We start from the raw sequence: 22,678 nt of genomic DNA on the forward strand, positions 1-22,678 counted from the left end.
GGAAACGAATGGATCTGAAACACAATGGAAACGAATGGATCTGAAACACAATGGAAACGAATGGATCTGAAACACAATGGAAACGAATGGATCTGAAACACAATGGGGAGCAATGGACCAGAGCTCGAACCTGGGCGATATATCGCAGCCTTGTCTCATAAAGGCTCCCAGAGAGAACCACAGGCTGTTGAATATCCCAAACTCATTGGTCGACTCGTTGGTCTGGATCTGGCCATCTTCATACTCCTCTGTGTGCCACTCGTACGGGCTGAATCGGCTGACCAGGAAGAGCACCACGCTCACGCCGATGTAGGCGAACACGATACACATCCAGATCTCGTAGGCCAGCGGGTCCAGGAAGGAGAACACGCCCGGCTTGGACTTCTGAGGCTTCTTGATCATGATGGAGATGCCAAGACTCATGAAGGGCTTGGAGAAGTCGATCACCTCCTCACGCACCAGCGTGATGGTCAACGGAGCCACTGCAATATCAGCTTTCTGCAATGAGAGACAGTATTCAATAGCCAAGCCACAGTTTGGAGCAGAATGCCTATGTAATCACAGAAAATGCAGGTTGTTGCTGTGGGTTGAGGAAATTTCTTCAAACCACTGTTGTCTTTTTTTAGACAATTAGATGAATGGACACTTTTGGTTCTATGAATAGCCTTCATCAATTATGTGGAACTCATCCGCTGGTGCACATTGGCATGTCTTTCACGTACCCCATAAACTAATTCTCCCACCATTCCATTCCAGATCTTTGTCTCCGCGTCCCGAGCTCCATATTTGCCGTCCTCGACTATTTTCAGCCGGTATTTGAAGCCGCAGTGTTTGGCGATTTCAGCCGCTAGATCAACACAATAGCCCTCGTATTTCTCATTATCCACAAAGAGGTCAGCATTCTTCTTTAGCATCACATATGGTGCTTCCTGAAATAGATGGCATGCTTCAGATTACATTCGACAATGCAAGCTTCAGAATCAACACTACAATACACACTTCAAAATCTACACTGCAATACACAATTCAGAATACACAAATCAGTTCTCCCATTTCAGAGTAAACATTTCCTAGAACTGTACCATTTACAAAAAAAAAACACAGCAGACACATCAGACTGCAGACTTTAGAGAAACAGTGATATGATTGCTGACCAAATGAACGTGGTGAAGTTCTCACCAGAATAGTCGTTACTATCACTGTCTTGTTTTCCAGACCCATGGTGTCATTAGGGAAGAGGTCTGATTTTGTAACCGCCATCTTATCAACTTCATTCCAGTAGCCAATCTGCAGAAGGGGGACAGATTTGTGACTAACGAGGACTTCAAGGCTCTGAGAGCCATTACGAAATTACAAATGTATATTTCAGAAGTTGTGTTCTGGTAATAGCCCTTTCTAGTGCTGTTTTTAATTATTTCTGTTCATATGCTGAATGGATTGAAGGTTTATAACTTAATTTACACATTTACATTTAAATACAAAAGGATATAAATAGTATCAATTATGATTTGAAAAATTGACAGGTACCCATTTATTTAGACAACCCCCACCCCCAAAGAAAAAAACCAAAACAAGACAAGGTTTGCTGCCTGTGTAAATGAAACCTTTGAGATGTTTGAGATGTTTGAGATGTTTGAGGTGTTTGAGATGTTTGAGATGTTTGAGATGTTTGAGGTGTTTGAGATGTGAGTTGTACCTTTACGGGGCCGTTGTTTTTAAGCTCCATCACATGCACTGTGTAATTCACTCTCCTCCCATACTGATCAAACTGAATGTTGCCAGTCAAACCTTCAACTCGAACCTGCACACAAAAGCAGGAGATGGACAGAAAAGCCCTCAGATGCACCCAAATTCCTGCTTGTCTGGTTCAGAGAGGTTTTACATGGAATGCATGCCTCAGATTGACAAGTGACTTGTGACCTCATCCCCTGACATCTACCTGAGTGGTTTTTCTGTTAGTATTTTTTTACCTCATCCTTTATGTACTGAGAAATTTAGCAACAGCAATGTCAACTAATGAATGTCAACATAAAAAAAATAGTAAATAAAAAAAAACATTTCAATTTGTAGCACTATACTGTATATGTTAGATAATTTACATATGTAGGTGTATTATTTTGTTATTGTGAATAGCATTTTGACACCATCATGGCAGCTTTTAGTGTAATAAGCACTGTATTGTTAATGACCCAAGGTCTGTGCAGCCTACCCAGTGAACGTAAGGGTTAAGGAAGCTCCTCCTCCAGATATACACACCCAATAATGTTCCTCATAAATGCCTAAGTAAACCTATGAAAGCACAGCTCCTTTGCTAAGCCCCACCCCTCCTGGCCTCCACTGCAGGGCTGCATCTCAGAAGCAGCCTGGTTAACCAGGGGCTCATTAACCCCAACATGTCTGGTGGGGAGTGTAAGAGCAGGTGTGTGTCACCTGTTTGAGAGCACGCTCGATTTCCATGCCCTGGTTCCATGGTACGGCGGGGTTGGCCAGGCAGTCACCGTTGTTGGCCCTGCGGGAAATGTCGATCCTCTGTTTGTGCAGGTACCGGAACGCCTCCGTCATCACCTGGACGGCGTCGTAGGTCAGCGCTGAGGTGTACTGGGACACCGAGAGGGAATTGAGAGATTAGTGATCCCTTCTGAGATCATTTTATTAACGAATACTGAGTATTGCTTCTGAGTGAGGCTCTTTATGTTTGGGATATCAGAGGTGTCAATTCCAGATTCAGAAAGTAAAAGTCCTCACCAGGATTTTGCTCAGGCTTCCTGGATTGTGTTAATTTTTTTTCATAAATTTTACTGGATTGCACTAATCAAAATATCTAGCAAGCTTGAGCAAAATCCAAAAGAATTGACACCTCTGTGGATATAAGTGATTACTGATAATATTGGGGGTATATTGGACTAGGATGTTTTTTGTTTGATTTTTTTTTCTCTCCCAGCAATTCTTTCACCTGAACCAGGTAGCCAAGAGCTGCCTAGCTCTTTGTTATCTGGCTAAGGTGTGCTAGAACCTACAGCAGAGCAAATGTGTGGACTTTCTGGGGGTCACTGAGGACTTGCGAACCTCTTTCATACACACACAGACATAGCCAGCCAGTCCAGACAAACCAGACAGACCTCATTGGGGGAGCTTGTGAAACACTCACCCTTATTTTGCTGTCTGCTCCGGGGTACTCTTTCTCCTCAAGGGCCTCCCACCGCTGGTCAAATTTAGCCACCAAAGGGTCATCGAAATCCACAATCTGGAAGCCTGACACGTTGGCTCCTCCATACTGGATTTTAGACAGGTCTCCATCCACAAAGCCCTGAAACAGTGGGCAGTACACATCTGCATGGACATCCACCCACAAAACAAAGGGCACCAGCCTGCGACTCCCCGTCCAGAACAAAACTCCCTCTCCACTCAACACCTGAGAGAAGACACATCTCTGCAGGCTGACCTATTGTGAGTTTGTCCTAAACCGATGTGTTTGGCTTTCATCAGTGTTCAGGCAACCTTAGATAAGCTCATTTGATTCAAAGGATAAGTAACGGGTCACTTACCAGGTTTGCGACGATGTAGTGATAGCCCTTCACGTGTCGTCCAATAGTGATGATCTGGAAGATGAAGGTCAAGAGGTGAAATGATTCACCAAACATTTTATGACAAAACAAGGAATCTGTCTGACGCTGACCTGACACAAACATTCTGTGAGGAAACCCCATACGATCAAGGTAATAGACCTTCATACCCGAGCTTTAAAGACTTCCTCCTCTCTGTTTCTGTCAGTATTTCTAACATGGTAATGGTGAATTTCTCCAACTTATGAACACACTGTTATAATTCAATCAAAGTTATGTGCCTGCAGACTGAAACTGTGTGTGTGTGGATCAGCAGAATTGATTCCAGCATTGGGTTAAACACACTTCAGCAAGGCTTAAACACAAATCGATACCCATCCTCCCAACCGGGCTCAGAATAAATAACCCATTTCATGAAGAATTCAGCACAGGCTCATAGCCATGTGTGCAGACCTGTCTAATAAGCCTGTCCTCGGGGTTCCTGCTAAAGAAGGAATGGGTTCTGCTGTAATCCAGCTGTTTCTTTACCAGATATCAATATCAAGAGCATCTGTTAGTTGCAGAAGGAGCCAAAGTGATTAAATGGTATGACATATGCCTAGGCCCTGATTGGTCCCTGTGTTTAGACCAATCACATACACGTGTGCACGTAGGAGACCTTCTCACCTGCTCCATGATGTCTTTGACCTTGTCCTGCTCACAGTCCAGGATCACCCTCCTCTCCTTCTTGTTCTCCAGGTCCTGGAAGAGCGATCGGTACGCCTCGTCTTTTCGCTCGTCCTTCATGTTGCCAACGTTGATGGCCGTCACCTGCCACTTCCTCTCGGCTGCCGTGTCCAGCACCACCTGCAGGGTGGTCAGACCTGCACCACACGCACCAGGAACCAACCAAGACTTTCAGTGAGCTGCAGAAGAAACGCATGTCTTGAGGTTGCTTCAGCATGGACTTACAGATCGGCAAAGTCTCACGCACTCTCACGCATCGCTCCTAGAGCAGCTATAAAAGATACCAGTGAAAATGTGTTCTGCAGGGGGGCGTTTTAGTTGACGCCGTGTTTTGCAAACAGTACTTTCTCTCTTCCTTCTGCATGATTGATTTGTCTCAGAAAATGAGCCTGAGGCTGAAATAGTCATTTTCGGTTCTGTCGTTTATAGATAAGGGTGAATGGCTGATGTAATCGATGCAGCAGGTCAAGACAATAGCAAAAAACATCAGAGAGTGATTCTGGCTAACCCAAGTGCATGCTGGGTTAAGTGAAAGCATGAGTGTGCAAATGTGTGTGTGTGTGTGTGTGTGTGTGTGTGTGTGTGTGTGTGTGTGTGTGTGTGTGTGTGTGAGAGAGAGAGAGAGAGAGAGAGCACACATGATAAAGAGCAGTTCGCGTGTGTAGTGTTTCCTTCTCACACTGCTACTAAATGTGGATTTCATTTGCGTTCAAATGGAAGCTCACAGCCTTTTCTTCAAATACAACATTCAGAGGCTCATTAGAAAGGTCCATTACCCCTGAGTCAAATATAATGATTATTTTCCATAAGGCAAATGAGACCATGCAATTTACAATCATTATAATTTGAGAACAATACAGAATTATTTAAGAATTTTAAAAAGAGTACCATGGGTCAGACACCTGATCTTTAATGTTTTTGTACAGTACAGTTTGTATGAGGTCCACATATCTGTGAGGGCCTCAAGTTGTACTATAATGTGCACTATGATGTGTACTATGATGTGTACTATGATCACAATTAGCAATAGTAACTTAACTAAACATTCATGCAATCAGGAGCACCTAATATACAACATTATATGACATGTTGATTTTGGAACATGCCAACACCATATTACCATATTGCTATTTTTTTCCCTAGCAGGCCATAATAGGACCTGCATTTTTATGCTGTAATTTGGCTCAACTTTGAGTTTACATACCAATACACAAATTCATGCTGTTTAAACTTTATATTGCAAATCCCATTCTGACAGATTAGATATTAAGTTAACAGCATTAATATCTAATACATACAGAATTCATCAATCTATATGAGATAGGGAGTGGAAGGAGAAGGAGATGGTGGGAGAGATACAGAGAAAAGGAGAGATACAAAGAAAGAGAGATACAGTGATAGAGGGAGGTGTTCTGTCCATAGGGCATTATTCCAGAAGGCGATAGCAAACTGAAACAAACAGAGCTATAAACTGAGATTTCAGTTATTATCATAACCACATGAGAATACGTGGGGAACACCCCTCTGGCAGTCCAGACCCCTTCATTACGCCTCGTTTTTCACTTTATACTTCTATAGATTTTTCACTTCAGGCCAGTAGGAATTATTCTTTTGATCTTACTAATGAAGGGCCAGTGCCAGTTGGGTGGCTGGCTGTCTCTTTATGGACCAGACAGCGGGGCTTTATTATCATTCATCCATTACATTACATAATCTCATCTATTTAAACCACACAGCTGGGCCTGGGAGCTTCATTGGAGGCATGAAGCAGAATTAATCAACCAGCCAAATTACCATGGAGAGGCTGTGGATTAAGAATGGTAGAGGGTGTCACCACAAGTCTCATCGCACTTAAAGCAAGGAGAAATAAGACCACAGTGAAATGCAATTAGCCAACCGCCCGCTTGTGAGACTACCAACCAACTACATGTGAGATTAACAACCAACTGCATGTGAGATTAGCAACCAACCACTTGTGAGATTAGCAACCAACCACTTGTAAGATTAGCAACCAAACACTTGTTAGATTAACAGCCATCTGCTTGTGCCACAACATGTTTCCAGTGCAAGGAGACAGAGTGCAGGATAATCCAATATGTCATTCATTTTAATTTGAGACCTACTGAAACACTTGTAAGAGGATTACTGGCCCCAGAGAGCACCAGCACAGTGTCATTTGCCCCAGAAACAAAGTGACTTGCATCCATCAATCCAGTAAATATCATGATAGGTACTCTCAATACCGCTCACTCTGCTGGTTAGATGATTATATACACTTGTCTCTGGCAACATCATATCACAGCTTTAAATGAAAATGATTTAATGTATTAATATACAACTGAGCTGCTTCTAATACCAAGTGAGTATTTAAAGTGACTGAAGGGAATTCACCTACGGGCAGCCCTTAAATCAGTTCACCACTTACTCACAACATCATTAAATATGTTTCACTCCAACACACATCCACTAGAGATGGGGAAGTCCTCAGTGCACACTTACTCAGTCTGCGTGTTATCTACTGAGAGGGAGAACAAGTCTGCATACTCACATCTGCCCTCTCTCTGTCTCTCTCTCCCCCAACCCCTCTCTCTCTCTCTCTCTCTGTCTCTCTCTCTCTCTCTGTCTTGTGCTCTCTCTGTTTCTGCTGGCGTTTAGTTGATCGGGAGTGTTGAACTGTAGTAGAGGGTGTCAGATAGCTTGTAGGTTGTATGTTTGGTAATTAGTTTTATCTCCATAATAATGATTATATGCAATCAGTCTCTCTCTCTCTCTCTCTCTCTCTCTCTCTCTCTCTCTCTCTCTCTCTCTCTCTCTCTCTCTGTCTCTCTCGCTCTCTCAGAAGTGTGTCAGCCCTGTGAAGTTGACACTGACATTACACATAGACAGTCACATTCAATGATAAATGACCCATACTTTCAGAGCTGATCTATCCCTTTACTCTGCCACTAAACACACCTCAGAGGAAGCTAACGGCTGAGAGGGAGGGAGAAAGAGAGAGAGAGAGAGAGAGAGAGAGAGAGAGAGAGAGAGAGAGAACGTGTTAATGCCTTAAGTCCTGTGTCTAGCATCCACAAACAAGAACATTCAAGATCAATCGAACCCTTAGAACATTGTCTGCTTTAACCCTGAGCTCATTTGTACACTTAGTGTACATGTAGTAGAGACATTTAGTAAAGGCATCATCGTAAGCACTACCTGCTTTTGGTCCAGTTCTGCCCCACTTTGACCCAGTTCTGCCCCAGTTCCGCCCCACTTTGACCAAACACCTCCTCCCTCTGCTCTTAGTGGTGATTTTGATTAAAGGTTCACGATTCAACCTCCTGCTCTTCATCCTGCTGTGTTTCACCTCTGTGTGTCCACAGTGTTAAACGCCAACTGGCTTACACTGCGATGATGGACGCAGACATCAGTACGGCACTTTTTTGAGTGCTAGTGCATCCTAGCACATCTGATGCAGAAGGATGTGCAAAACGACTCTTTTTAAAGCCTCAGTATGAAACAGTATCAGATCCCTGGTATCTATCCAAGCAGGACTAGCAGCATCTGATGCCCTGTAACTATAGCTACGTCTAACTATCGAGATCATGTTTCGGCCCCACCTGCTGATGACATGTAGGCAAGCACACAGACACACCCCCCCCCCCCCCCCGACTGCATCATTCACCGCAAACGTCCAAACTTTGTGTATCATTACGAGAAAAAAGCATCATGAAAATGGGTTGAACACAAACCCAAGATCACTGTGTGTAGTGCCAAGCATCAGCTGGAGGAGTCTGTGGGGTGGAAACGTGTTCTCCGCAGTGATGAATCACGCTTCACTATCCAGCTGTCTCTGGATTCGAATGAAGCCAGAAGAATACGACCTGCTGGAATGCACCGTGCCAACTGTAAAGTTTGGTGGAGGAATGATAATTGTCTGGGGGTGTTTTGTCAGGGTTTGGGTTAGGTCCCTTAATTCCAGTAAAGTGTAATGGTACATGGCATATAAAAACAATTTGGACAATTATATTCTTCCAACTTTCTGGGAAGATAATTTCCCTTGTTCTAAAATGACTGTGTCACTGTGCACAAAGTGAGGTGCGTAAAAATGTGGTGTGATGAGTTTGACCTGCAGAGAGCACCAACCTCAACCCCACTCATCACTAATCCCCAAGCTCATACAGGGGTAATGGGCAGGTGTCCCATAGGTGCAATGATGACTGTGACCAATGAAGAGACAGATCTTAGAAAACACCTCCACAAGCCCAACCCACATCCGGCTACAGGGATTCAAGTAATTAAACTATTGAACTTAACTCAACGATTTTATCTTCCAAGTGTGATTAATTGGAAATTAATGGAATTTGATTAAAAACAAATGATTCATAGTCATAAACTTTAGATTATACAAAAACATTGCCTGCATACTAATGCTCCATTAAGGCTTTATTAAACCCTCCCCAAAACACCAACGCTCCATTACACCTGTCTCACAACACCAACACTCCATTACACCTGTCCCACACCAACACTCCATTACACCTGTCTCACAACACCAACACTCCATTACACCTGTCCCACAACACCACCACTCTATTACACCTGTCCCACAACACCAACACTCCATTACACCTGCCCCACAACACTAATACTCCATTACACCTGTCCCACAACACCAACACTCCATTACACCTGTCCCACAACACCAACACTCCATTACACCTGTCTCACAACACCAACACTCCATTATACCTGTCTCACAACACCAACACTCCATTACACCTGTCTCACAACACCAACACTCCATTACACCTGTTCCACAACACCTACACTCCATTACACCTGTCCCACAACACCAACACTCCATTACACCTGTATCACAATACCAATACTCCATTACACCTGTCCCACAACACCAACACTCCATTACACCTGTCCCACAACACCAACACTCCATTACACCTGTATCACAATACCAACACTCCATTACACCTTTCCCACAACACCAATACCCCATTACACCTGTCCCACAACACCAACCCTGCCCAAACTGCAAACCCTACTATTAAATCAGCTTTAATGCCTCCAGACACACCTGTAAGGTTCTTACCTCGGTCACTGTCATACAGGTAAGCGAATTTGTCCCACTTGTAGTACTCGATGAGACTGAGCAGGGGCCCCTTGATGTCGGGTCTCATCTGGAGGATGAACTGCTGTGTGTTGTCCAGCGGGAAGCTCGGGGTGATGAAGGACACGTGCAGGGTCCCGCAGAACGACGTTATCGTGTTCACCGACTTCTTATCGTAGAATCCAAATATGGCGTAAACTCCTCTGGAGAACTGGGAGCAGACTAGAGAATCACAGGAAGTTCCAATTATTCATTAATTATTATTAATTAATAAGCTCTGCAATAACAGTGAGTATCACTACCACACATTCACTCAACAGTCTGTAAAAATGTTTAATTGCTACGAAATTATTAATCAGCATGTTAATAAATCACAGTCACCGAGTGATGACCGCAGGTTCAAATGTCTTATTTCAGTTCTCATGTTCAGGTCTGTCTCATTACAATTCGTACCAGCCGAACACGGACCTGCATCCGTCGGTGAGTCAGACTCATCCTGAGCTGTTTCATAAGGTCGTGTAGGCCTCGTTCTGTGTGTGTGTGTGTGTGTGTGTGTGTGTGTGTGTGTGTGTGTGTGTCTTTCCACATGCTCAATTTCTAGCCAATCCCAGTAAATTTAAGTCCACTGAAGGATTTGCCGTCTGTCATGAACATTCTTCAGCTAAACGACTGCTCTTTGATTTTATCTGTTTAGTATTAATTTGTGTTTAGGAATGAATAGTGCTCAAGTCTTCTAATGAACCTTTTCATTCAAATGGCGTGTTGAGAGCCAGTCTGACATTGTGCAGGGCAGCACCAGGTGTGTGTGTGTGTGTGTGTGTGTGTGTGTGTGTGTGTGTGTGTGTGTGTGTGTGTGTGTGTGTGCAGCACCAGGTGTGGGTGTGACGGGACATTCAAGCAAGGGTGGAGGACGAAAGCGCCAACAGCAACCTGCTTTGAAATGAGCCCAATGACTCATGTGCACACAGGGGCCCCTGTGACGCTGGACCCCACAGACCCCTGGGGGCTTAGTCGCCGGCTGCCGCGGAGCTTGGAGGAGCTGTGAGAGTGTGGGGTAGAGAAGTCTGCACCCACAACCCACATGATGAGGTGAACAGCGCTGGGTGATCCTGTGAAGTGTAAATCCCTCTGCCTCCCTGCCCACTGGGACATCAGATCCTGTGCCCGTTTTAAACCCTGGCTGCTAACATTAGACATGCAACCCGTGTAGCTAAAGTCGCATGGTGGCAGGAAGTCAAAACCACCAAGATGCTGAAAACACTTCACCACTTCCTGTGACCTCATGTCAAATGCCAACTGTGAGAAGCAGTGTAACAAATAAAGATGTAATGACATAACAGTGTAATAGTACTGGAACCACAGTCCGAATCCAAGAGTCACCTGAACATCTCTGTATTTTTGACTACAGTGTCTTACTTCTATTCATTGTGCACACCTGTTCCTCATCACCCACCTGTATAGACACATTCCAGTGCAACGTATTACCAAATATTTTTTTCAGTGCATGCTGAGTGCTTCACTGTGTTCAGTTCTCTCCTGTTTCTCTAGTTTTTGCTTTTTTCTGTTCTCTACAGATGTTCCCTGTTGAGTCTCGTAGGTCTGTCCATTTCTCCGGCTTTGATCTATACTGATCCTCCTTTCAGAGACTCAGGTGTGATCTTTCTCCCAAACCTAAGTTATTACATGACTCCATTATTTACATATTGTAATCGATTGTGCTTTTGCGCTGTGCCTAGCGCATTTATTCCATAGTCATCAGTAATATTAGTCCAACCATGCCCTGTCAGCAGTGTGTTCTCTGGAGCAGTTTCATTATTGACAATTATCCCAAATAAAGTGATTCTGATTCTGATTGCATCAGATCAGATAATTCAGTGAGGTCAGCAGAGGTCAAGCAATCTGAGGAGACAGGAGGTCAGATAATCCATTGGGGTCATCAGGTGAGTTATGTTGCCATGATGATGCAGTTTGTCTCTACTGGTGAGGAACAGCTCGGACTAGAAACATATACATCCTCTACTACAAGAATTACGGATTCATCAAAGCAGAAAGCATCTTGACAACATTTTTACCCTCTAAAATAAAGATTCCATCTTGTCCATAAATGCAATTTCTGAATGTGTGTGTGAACTGAACTGAAGTGAGTTTCTATGAGCAAGATCCATCTGCCATGCACTGAAGATCTGGGAAAGCTCACATGTACTGCAAGGAAACACTACCTACAGACTTGGGATACCTCACCTGCACTGTTGGGTAACTCCACCTATATAACTGTGTAACCTCACCTGTACAATTGGATAACTCCACCTATATAACTGTGTAACAGGATAAAGAATACATGCCATTAAATGTGATTTAATGTAACCGAAACTACTAAGATATTTTACATACATTGGATTACTTACTTGCCTTGGACAATGGTGATATAATCCAGAGTGTTATATATATATAAATATATAGTGTTTCAAACTCAATTCTAATGACCAAAACTTTATGGCAGAGTCTGGTGTGGATGAACTTGACTGGCCTGCACCTCAACCCGATACAACACCTTTGGGATGAATTAGAGCGCAGAATGAGAGCCAGGCCTTCTCTTCCAACATCGGTATGTGAGCTCACAAATGCGCTTCTGGAGGAATGGTCAAAAATCCCCATGAACACACTCCTAAACCTTGTGGACAGCCTTCACAGAAGAGTTGAAGCTGTTCTAGCTGCAAAGGGTGGACCAACGTCATATTGACCCCTATGTATTAGAAATGGGATGTCACTTAAGATCATATGTGAGTCAAGGAAGGTGAGCGAATACTTTTGTCAGTATAGTGCATGTGGTGTGATTATTATATGATGTACTCCCATGATCATATTAATCAGAATCTATTTTTAAACATTTTAGAGTAATGCCAATTCACTCTGACAGGCCATTTTATTTGTACAAACCACGTGCAAGGATGACTCAGCAAATGACTATCAATTCAAATATGAGTTTGTATGACCAGCCAAGCACAAGTTCACAGAGACAACCTCCCTCAGCGTGGCCGAAGTCCGTCTTGCCAAAAGGTTTAATTAAGAGTGATGCACAATGCCATGCACCAGGAGGCAGACTGGGGAGTTGGGGGACACAGAGACAGACCGGCTTCCCATGACAGAGGACCATTAGCAGGTCGCAAGAAGCTCGAGACTGAAAGTCTAAATTACTTCATCCAGTTGATGACCGACACTTCATTAAGCCTTCCTCTTTTTCCCACCACTAAAGACGGTCAGTGTGGGAAACAAACAACAGAAATTATCATCTGAAGAACTGTGTTTTCCTGCAGGGCTCTTCTGACTGGCAAATTGCTGTTTTTTTGTTTTTTCTAAGTGCATTTTTCCAGTAGGATAAAATGATCCAGAGGGGTGCACACTGACTTGCTTTCAGCGGTCACAGTGTGACTGAGACGTTTCCGGCTCTGTGCAGGCACGGCTGGTCTTAACTTGCAGGAGAACTGGGTTGCTTGACAGTAGGTCATGATGGACCCTTGAGAATACTGACTACTGCGAGAGAGAGAGAGAGAGAGAGAGAGAGAGAGAGAGACGTAGAGGCAGGGGGGAGGGACTCCTGGAGGTGTATATTTAGCTGTCCTCATTAACTGGCCTTATTTCCCTTCATCTCACACATTCTGTTCTTTCTTTCTCTCATTCTGTTCTCTTTTACTTGTGTACTTCCTTTTATTCACTCTGTTCTTCAGGCCGGTGTTGACGTCCTGTATTTAATCAGATTAAAACGTGTATCAGACAGTGAAATGATAGATTATAGATAGCAACTCTTTTTATATATGTCATGGTTTACAACTTTGAGCACATAGTGATTGTGCACATGTGCATAGATGTGGCAGACTGTGTGTGTTCTCTTAACTGGTTATATCTGTTAAGTACATCTTGCCAAGATCATGTTTAATGCTGATAATCAGAACTGAATTGTATTTGCCAGAAAACTCAAAAAACGTGTACACACAGACACAGACATGCAAAAAACACACATGCTGTAACCCTGCTACTGATATATGATACCACTGATTTCAGTTAAACAGAAGAATATTGATGTTTGAGTTGTGTTCTCAGACATTGACACACACACACATACACACACTTGCCTCCCACTGCATATCCCTAGTAAATGTTCAGGAGTGGGAAAAAAACATTTGGGTGGCCTGGGTATGTGGTGGTAATTTGAAGGCATGGTGAAGAACCCCTGGGACACCATGCTGACACACACACACACACACACACACACACACACACACACACACACACACACACACACACACACACATACACTGGCCCGAGTGTGTGGTGGTAATGTGAAGGCGTGGTTCAGGACCCCTGGCACACACTGATGCTGGGTTGCGCTGTCCTGCCCCTCCCCACCAGACAAGCTCCTGCAGACACTGATAACAAACCTGCTTACAGTGTCAAAGAGGAGTTCCGACATTCTCTCTTTTGCTCCTTCTCTCTCTCTCTCTCTCTCTCTCTCTCTCTCTCTCTCTCTCTCTCTCTCTCTCTCTCTCTCTGTGTGTTTAGTGCCTTGGTCCCTGTAGAACTGTGTGAGGAGGGCAGCATTTGAAATGCATGCAATGCTTGCTTATTCAGCATTATTGTGTGTGTATGTGTGTGTGTGTGTGTGTGTGTGTGTGTGTGTGTGTGTGTGTGTGTGTGTGTGTGTGTGTGTGTGTGTGTGTTTAACTATACCCTTCACCTGTTCATTCTGCATCTTCAAGGTAGTTTAAGGTGCTTTGTTATGAAGGCATATCAAACAGAAAACCTGTATGCTTCACCTCTCACTGATTTACCAGGTGATACCACAGAGAGACATGCGATGTATCCATAATACACACAGAACAGGAGAAATATTCACCCACTAAACACTCACAGGTGCTACTGAAACATGGCACAACTCTTCTGGTACTCACAGGTCTCACCAAAGACCTGGACAGCCTGAACACTCCCTAACAGGCTTGCACATACCTTAAAGGAAATTTAGGGCATTTAACCACAGAGAAGAGAATATCTGAACCATTTGACCAATGTTTAATTTTAAACGTATAGATGATGCAAAAAATGTCTTTGGAATCCTGTGGGTGTCGGTGGACCCCGTTTACATGCTGATCATAGCACAGTACCGGCTGGCACCTCTAACATACATCTGAACACCCTGCACTAACTCAGTTGGCAGAACCATCCACCAATACAGAGCAGCTGAGCAGAACTCTTAGCAGAACTCTGTCTCTGACCAGGCCACTCACTTTCAGCAGAACTCTCTCTCTGACCAGGCCACTCACTTTCAGCAGAACTCTCTCTCTGACCAGGCCACTCACTTTCAGCAGAACTCTCTCTCTCTCTCTCTCTCTGAGCACATGGTCCTCTCGGCAAAGAGCCTCTGGCCTGTATGTCTCAAACACGTCACATGTCTCAGTAAAGACTCAACTGGCTCTCCTCATCTGCCCTAATTTTCCCACGACAAGAAAAATAAATAAAATTGTTTGTTTTTTCAAATTGAGCAGAAGTCATAAATGGAGAAAAGCAGTCATTTGCTTTTTCTCATTGCCTATTTTCTTATAGGTTATTTATAATCGCACCTGTGTTTCACTGACAGTGACATCCTGTCTGTGTTTCGAGTGGTTCAGAATGCATAATACCACTTTATGACACTCTTCAACAATCATCAACACTGCTATATGGCTTATTTAAGCATTTGTTTGTTCACATTGGCTAAAAGTTCACAGGTAATTAAAGCCTAATAAAACATTTGCTTGTTTGCATCATGATTATGACCTGCTCTACCACTTCTACCCCTCTCTCTCTCTCTCTCTCTCTCACCTCTGCTGCACTCCACCAAAAATGTCACACCTCTGCAGTAAAAACACGATGCTTGTCAAACGAGATCACACCAGATTTGGGTTGCCTTTGGCACCCGGGGCCTTTATTTAAAACCTTGTGTGAGGTGGCGTTTCAGCAGAGAGAACTCGTGGGTCACGGCAAAAGACAACCTGGCAACCCATAAGATTTTCACCCGCACCGTGGTCACTGAAAATACACATACCTCCCTCGCACTTTATACCCTTGAAAAAATGGGAAAATGACACCTGTTGTGTTTAGGTTTTTGATCCGTTGAAGCTGATGGCCTTGCCTTTGAATTCCCATTTAGTAAATGTTTATGTGTTTGGTTGGGTGAGGGTGGGGGGGGCGAGGGGGTCAGGACAGGAGAGGATGAGAGGAAGGGAGTGTGAGATTCATCCACGCTGTTCCAGGCGGAGAGGTTAAGTGGGGCATTGTGGGACTGAGTTGCCCGTGGCAACATCCTGCAGCTGCTCTATGGAGACACAATCATCGTCAGTCCCCCCACGGCCCCCTTCTGAAGGCAGACTGTGTACCTATCTCACACAGAAAGGCCAGACAGCATGGGGTGAGCGGTGTAAGCGGGTGTGTTAGAGTCCCAGACACTAAGGACCCAGGGGTGTAAGTGCAGTGAGTTCAATCTGGCGAATACACTACGAGCTGTTGTTTGTAGTCTGCAGTGTGGGGACTATTCCACAGTAAACCCACACAGACACCAGCTGATCTCAGACCTGCTGCATGATGTGAGCTTTCATGTTCCCACAGGAGGTAATACGCATGCAAAATACATTCTGGAAAACTGGAAAAATAAATTGTATCATATGTTACACCTTGGATGTACACAGTTTAAACCCTTAACGTGTGGCAAATAGGGCTGAAAGTACAGGCAGTTCAGTGTACTGAGAGTTCAACTGCAATGGTATTTATAGAAAACCTCTTTCACATACAGGTCAGTTGTTTTCTCCTAGAAGGACCACACAGATGCAGTACACACACAGGCAGATCAGGACACTGTGTGCTCTCAGAAGATTGCAGGACAGTTATCAACACAGACAGCACAAGAGCTCAGCCCATCAGGGAGAATGGACGTCAACACAAGGGCCCACCATCACGCCTTTCCTGGTAAAGCAGTGAAGGGCGTTAAGCCTCCGCATCTATTTTACACTAATTACACCAGAGCCAGACAGGCTAACCACCAGCTATTGGCTGAACAGACTAGCGATTAAATCCAAAATCAATTCAACACCAGCACCAATATGTCTACAAAAACCATACAAAGAATAAATGTAGTCTTCTCTCATTGTACAGAGTCGAGAGGTAGGAAATTATTTTATGATCATTTTAGGATTTTAAGCTCTTGCTGATTCAGTACGTCATGAAAATAAAGGGTGGTGTACAATAAGAGAATTAAATACTAATTTAGCATGACCACTGAGGCAATTATAGTTCTGCAGTGTTGCAGTGAGAGTGTGTATATGTGGTGTTGCAGTGAGAGTGTGTATATGTGGTGTTGCACTGAGAAAGTGTATGTGTGGTGTTGCAGTGAAAGTGTTCATGACATGTGGTGTTGCAGTGAGAGTGTGTATATGTGATGTTGCAGTGAGAGTGTTCATGAGATGTGGTGTAGTGAGAGTGTGTATATGTTGCAGTGAGAGTGTTCATGAGATGTTGTGTTGCAGTGAGAGTGTGTATATGTGGTGTTGCAGTGAAAGTGTTCATGACATGTGGTGTTGCAGTGAGAGTGTGTATATGTGATGTTGCAGTGAGAGTGTTCATGAGATGTGATGTTGCAGTGAGAGTGTGTATATGTTGCAGTGAGAGTGTGTATATGTGATGTTGCAGTGAAAGTGTTCATGACATGTGATGTTGCAGTGAGAGTGTGTATATGTTGCAGTGAGAGTGTTCATGAGATGTTGTGTTGCAGTGAGAGTGTGTATATGTGATGTTGCAGTGAGAGTGTTCATGAGATGTTGTGTTGCAGTGAGAGTGTATATGTGTGATGTTGCAGTGAGAGTGTTCATGAGATGTTGTGTTGCAGTGAGAGTGTGTATATGTTGCAGTGAGAGTGTTCATGAGATGTTGTGTTGCAGTGAGAGTGTGTATATGTTGCAGTGAGAGTGTTCATGAGATGTTGTGTTGCAGTGAGAGTGTGTATATGTGATGTTGCAGTGAGAGTGTTCATGAGATGTTGTGTTGCAGTGAGAGTGTGTATATGTTGCAGTGAGAGTGTTCATGAGATGTTGTGTTGCAGTGAGTGTGTGTATATGTGATGTTGCAGTGAGAGTGTTCATGAGATGTTGTGTTGCAGTGAGAGTGTGTATATGTTGCAGTGAGAGTGTTCATGAGATGTTGTGTTGCAGTGAGTGTGTGTATATGTTGCAGTGAGAGTGTTCATGAGATGTTGTGTTGCAGTGAGAGTGTGTATGTGTGATGTTGCAGTGAGAGTGTTCATGAGATGTTGTGTTGCAGTGAGTGTGTATATGTTGCAGTGAGAGTGTTCATGAGATGTTGTGTTGCAGTGAGAGTGTGTATATGTTGCAGTGAGAGTGTTCATGAGATGTTGTGTTGCAGTGAGAGCGTGTATATGTTGCAGTGAGAGTGTTCATGAGATGTTGTGTTGCAGTGAGAGTGTGTATATGTTGCAGTGAGAGTGTGTATATGTGATGTTGCAGTGAGAGTGTTCATGAGATGTTGTGTTGCAGTGAGAGTGTGTATATGTTGCAGTGAGAGTGTTCATGAGATGTTGTGTTGCAGTGAGAGTGTGTATATGTTGCAGTGAGAGTGTTCATGAGATGTTGTGTTGCAGTGAGAGTGTGTATGTGTGATGTTGCAGTGAGAGTGTTCATGAGATGTTGTGTTGCAGTGAGTGTGTGTATGTGTGGTGTTGCAGTGAGAGTGTTCATGAGATGTGGTGTTGCAGTGAGAGTGTGTATATGTTGCAGTGAGAGTGTTCATGAGATGTTGTGTTGCAGTGAGAGTGTGTATATGTTGCAGTGAGAGTGTTCATGAGATGTTGTGTTGCAGTGAGAGTGTGTATGTGTGATGTTGCAGTGAGAGTGTTCATGAGATGTTGTGTTGCAGTGAGAGTGTGTATGTGTGATGTTGCAGTGAGAGTGTTCATGAGATGTTGTGTTGCAGTGAGAGTGTGTATGTGTGATGTTGCAGTGAGAGTGTGTATATGTGATGTTGCAGTGAGAGTGTGTATATGTTGCAGTGAGAGTGTTCATGAGATGTTGTGTTGCAGTGAGAGTGTGTATATGTTGCAGTGAGAGTGTTCATGAGATGTGGTGTTGCAGCACTGTGCTGACTGACATTACTGTAAATAGGTAGAAAACTTTCCTACATAATTTAAATGCAATGCTTAAAATGCAAATTATGCAGCAAGTCCTGGTAGTGTGTGTGTGTGTGTGTGTGTGTGTGTGTGTGTGTGTGTGTGTGTGTGTGTGTGTGTGTGTGTGTGTGTGTGTGTGTGTGCGTGTGTGTGTGTGTGTGTGTTGGTAGTGTCTTCCTAATGTTGGTGGGTTTGAGGTCATGGTCCAGCATGCTCAGAAACATCCATTCATATTGTTCCATTCATTCATCACTGAGAGTGGCTGCCACGGAAACGGAGCTTGTTCTTATGGAAATGTAGCCAACATGATGAATAATTAAATAAATGAGACAGTCACTTCTGGAACTAAAACCACAGCAGTTTTTATCTCTAAGAAGCAGTGACAGAAACACAGAAAAGGGTGATGAACATGAAAGCATCTTCTTCTCTTCACATTCTTGTTTTTATTGGAATTATTGCTATTTTCCTGTTTAAGTCCAGGATAATCACATTTGATTCTACGTTAATAGTTTGAGGTGTGGGTCTGTAGGTTTGACGTAGACTTGTAAGCGCTGAAGTCCCGGCGAGTCCTGGGTAGTCTGAGAGACACTAACTCCCCTGAAGAGCTGTGTTAGTTGTGTTAGCTGTGTTAGCTGTGTTAGTTGTGTTAGCTGTGTTAGTTTTGTTAGTTGTGTTAGCTGAGCAACTGCTCTGGTGATCCTTGTGAAGCCTCACAGCCCATGGAAGACTGCGTGGAAATAATAATAATAATAATAATAATAATAATAAATATAGCCGCAAGCGGCGATTGGCGGGTTCACACACCAATAGGCATTTTGGCCTCAATAGGCAAAAGGAAGCCCAAAAGGTCCTTTAGACCTAAAAGTGAAAAGAAGCTGTTTGGGTTTGGCCAGTGTGTGCTCTACAGATAGAGTGTGATGACATCTGCGTGTGTCAGAAAGGGAGACACAGAAATAGCACATCTGGCTAGGGCTGCATCTATGTGAACAGTATGGGAAGGCCTGCACTTGTCTATACATGATTGGGCCTGTATATTACTGACAGAGAGAGATTGAGGGAGCCAGAGACTATGTTTTGTTATTTCACTCCTCGTACACCTAGCACGCCTAACATGACTGCCCGTGTATTCAAAGTATGAATGTAGTCTGCAAAGCCTGGCATTACATGACTGACATGACTGGCATGACTGACATAACTGGCATGACTGTAATGATTTGATGATTTGACTGACATGACTGATATGACTGGACTGATATGACTGGACTGAAATGATTGGCATGACATGACTTACATGACTGGCATGACTGACATGACTAATGTAACTGACATCACTGGCATGACTGACATATACTATACATATACTATAGATATGCATACAAACTTTACATACATTTAGGTAGAAGTGTGTGTGTGTGTGTGGTAGTGTATGTACTCAAACTATGACAACATATACTAATACATACATACATAAGTATACATAGAAACTATACATACATATAGGTATAAAGGTGTGTGTGTCTGTGTGTTTGTGTGAGAGAGAGACAAAAAAGAAGCCAAATATCAGTTTGTATGAGCATGTGTTAGTCACTGGGATATGGGTGGGTATGGCTAGGGAAGTGTCATTGTGAATGCTATAGGAAGGCCTGCTTGCGCTTGTATGTGTGTGTGCCTGGTTAATAGACACAGAGAGATCTAGGTAGCCAGAGCAATGTTTACTTAGGGCACAGAGATGGGAGGGGGAATGTGGGTGAGAGTGTGAGAGAGACTGAGTGTGTGAGTTTCAGCTTGCGTGCGTGTGAGAAGGAGAAGGTGACAGAGGGACTTTACATGCATTTTTATGCATTGTATATAATACTGCACTGTAGAGCCATACGATAACCGATTTAGATGAAACTTGACAAATTTGTTCAGGATGGGATTCTGAATGGGCTTGTGCATTTTGGTCAGAATTGGATAAGATATGAAAGAGCTTTAAGAATATGAATATTGTATGTATCGATGCTGTCCATTAAAAAAATATTTAGCAGGTATAAGTGTCCTCAAATCCAAAATCTTTGGATTGTTTTTTGATTTCACACTCTGTAGAGTATTATAAGACTTTGCTTGACATGATAGTATGAAAATCCTAGGAGCAGTATGAAAAGTGATGATTTCAAACTATTATTAACTGTAAATAAACTGTGCATTTTTTAATAGGACATGTAATGGGAAAGTTGTTCGCATTACTGCAAGGAATCAAAAGAGTCCAATTGCATGTTCCCAAGTGGAATTATGTAGGGGATATACTTGCTTTTTTTGCAATAGCGCCCCCCAGTGGCCAATCGACACCCGGCTGGATTATGTCATAGGGGGTGTGCACTTGTCCACACCCAAGATGTTTCGTGCAAATCGACCAATGGTAAGCCTGTCAAACGCGTGCCGATCACTGATTGGCCGATTACGTCAGCCATTTTGGAAGTATGGCATGTCTGCTTTAGGACCTGGTTCCCAGAGGCCCATAGATGATGTCTGCCAAGTTTCATGTGGATCAGCCAATCTGAGTGCATGGGGCAAATTTTTGCATGTTATAGCGCCCCCTAGCAGGTGAGGTATGGCAACCTCTGCGAGCTGCCCCAGACCCTCACAGGGAAGCTGTCTGTGAAGTGCCATCTCATTACATGCAAGTTTTCTTAAGTTAGAGCTTCATATGTGCAAAATTTACTATTGAATTTACGCCCCCTCATTTGATTGGCTTATACTGACTAGGTAGTGAAGAAATTAGCATTTTTGTTGGATACATTTTAAAGTTCAGACTCTTCTGAACGTTTTGATACCACATATGTGCATGTATGTGAAAAATCCAGGGACTAGTTCGCGCTCAAAGATGTGTGTGATTTTGCACATTATGCAAATTAACTCGAAATCTAAGTGGGCGGAGCTAAAGGGTCCTAGAGGCTTTTTTGTTTGGTTTGAGCCAAGGAATCCATCAGAAGTGGAATTTCGTTTCTATGACCTACGGTGTAGGAGATATGGACCAAAACGCAAAATGCTGCGCTATAGCGCCACCATCAGGCCAATGTGGGTCATTGTCTGGGTTTCCCTCATTGCACCTCTGGTGCACCTGTCTGACAAGTTTGGTGTTTCTGGGCCTTACGGTCTAGGCTGCAGTATGCGTTTTACAGCCTGAAAAATAATAATAAGAAGAAGAAAAACTCGAGCAATTACAATAGGGTTCCCACACTATGTGTGTGAACCCTAATAATAATAATAATAATAAAAGATGATGCAGTAGCAGAAGTAGAGGAATAGTTCTGTATGATTAAAAAAAAGAAATCTGCATATGTAAATGTGTTCAAGAAGAAATGTCTCCATGGTGATCATAAAATTGAATGAGTATTTTTCTGAGTGTATGACAGATTTCACACTATAGCAGGACAAATTGTGTTCTGCCCACTCTCAGATGCATACGAACACACACACACACACACACAATCAAAAACAGTCAGAAGTAGGCGCACACACACACACACACACAGGCAGGTGCGCGCACACACTTATAAACTCCCACACGCATACACACACACACACACACACGGGCTTCAGATCATTTTTGTGGATGAACCTCTGTACCGAGCAACAATGAGTACGCCATGAGCTTCTCATCAGCAGACAAAGCCGTTGGAAGAGGTGAGCTCATCGCTATGGTAACGCTGGAATAGTCTGGAACCCAGGCTGGGAGGTTTGGCTAATGAAGGGCTGTCTGCTGGAAGTCCCACGACTTCCTGTGCGTAAGACTTCATACCCTGAACAGTTTAGCAGCCAGAAACGGCGTCTGTAGAATGGTTAGTTCCCTCTGAGGCAGGAGTCCTAGCCAAAGACTGTGGCTGACACCGCCCGAGACATCCCAGCCTCTCTCACACACACACTGGAGGGTTTAAGGCCTGTTTTCAGCATTTTGAATAATTATTTAATTGGATTATGACATTGGGATTTCGTTTGTTTCATCAGGACTCCATCAGTCCAGGTCTTGGTAACCACAAATCTCGTATCTACACTGATCAACATGTTTGAGTGTGAAAGCAACTTAAGATTGTTGAATTT

The 22,678-nt window shown here is 43.5% G+C and overlaps 1 protein-coding gene across 7 annotated transcripts in view; it reads right to left on the reverse strand.

The window, feature by feature from the left end:
* Positions 1–22,678, reverse strand: part of gria2b (glutamate receptor, ionotropic, AMPA 2b) — a 38,628-nt gene that overhangs the window by 7,861 nt on the left and 8,089 nt on the right. For all 7 annotated transcript variants that reach the window (XR_013133908.1, XM_077021128.1, XM_077021127.1 and 4 more), the window contains exons 3-11: positions 9,379–9,618; positions 4,230–4,426; positions 3,546–3,599; positions 3,149–3,307; positions 2,431–2,598; positions 1,697–1,801; positions 1,180–1,287; positions 723–929; positions 131–498 (exon numbers count right to left, since the gene is read on the reverse strand). Coding sequence is in view for 6 of the 7 variants with exons in the window: in XM_077021128.1 (XP_076877243.1) it covers positions 131–498; positions 723–929; positions 1,180–1,287; positions 1,697–1,801; positions 2,431–2,598; positions 3,149–3,307; positions 3,546–3,599; positions 4,230–4,426; positions 9,379–9,618 (1,606 nt within the window). In the remaining variant the exon portion in view is untranslated. The remainder of the gene's footprint in view (positions 1–130; positions 499–722; positions 930–1,179; positions 1,288–1,696; positions 1,802–2,430; positions 2,599–3,148; positions 3,308–3,545; positions 3,600–4,229; positions 4,427–9,378; positions 9,619–22,678) is intronic.

The sequence above is a fragment of the Brachyhypopomus gauderio genome, chromosome 11 (genome assembly GCF_052324685.1).
Source record: "Brachyhypopomus gauderio isolate BG-103 chromosome 11, BGAUD_0.2, whole genome shotgun sequence".
Classification (NCBI taxonomy): domain Eukaryota; kingdom Metazoa; phylum Chordata; class Actinopteri; order Gymnotiformes; family Hypopomidae; genus Brachyhypopomus; species Brachyhypopomus gauderio.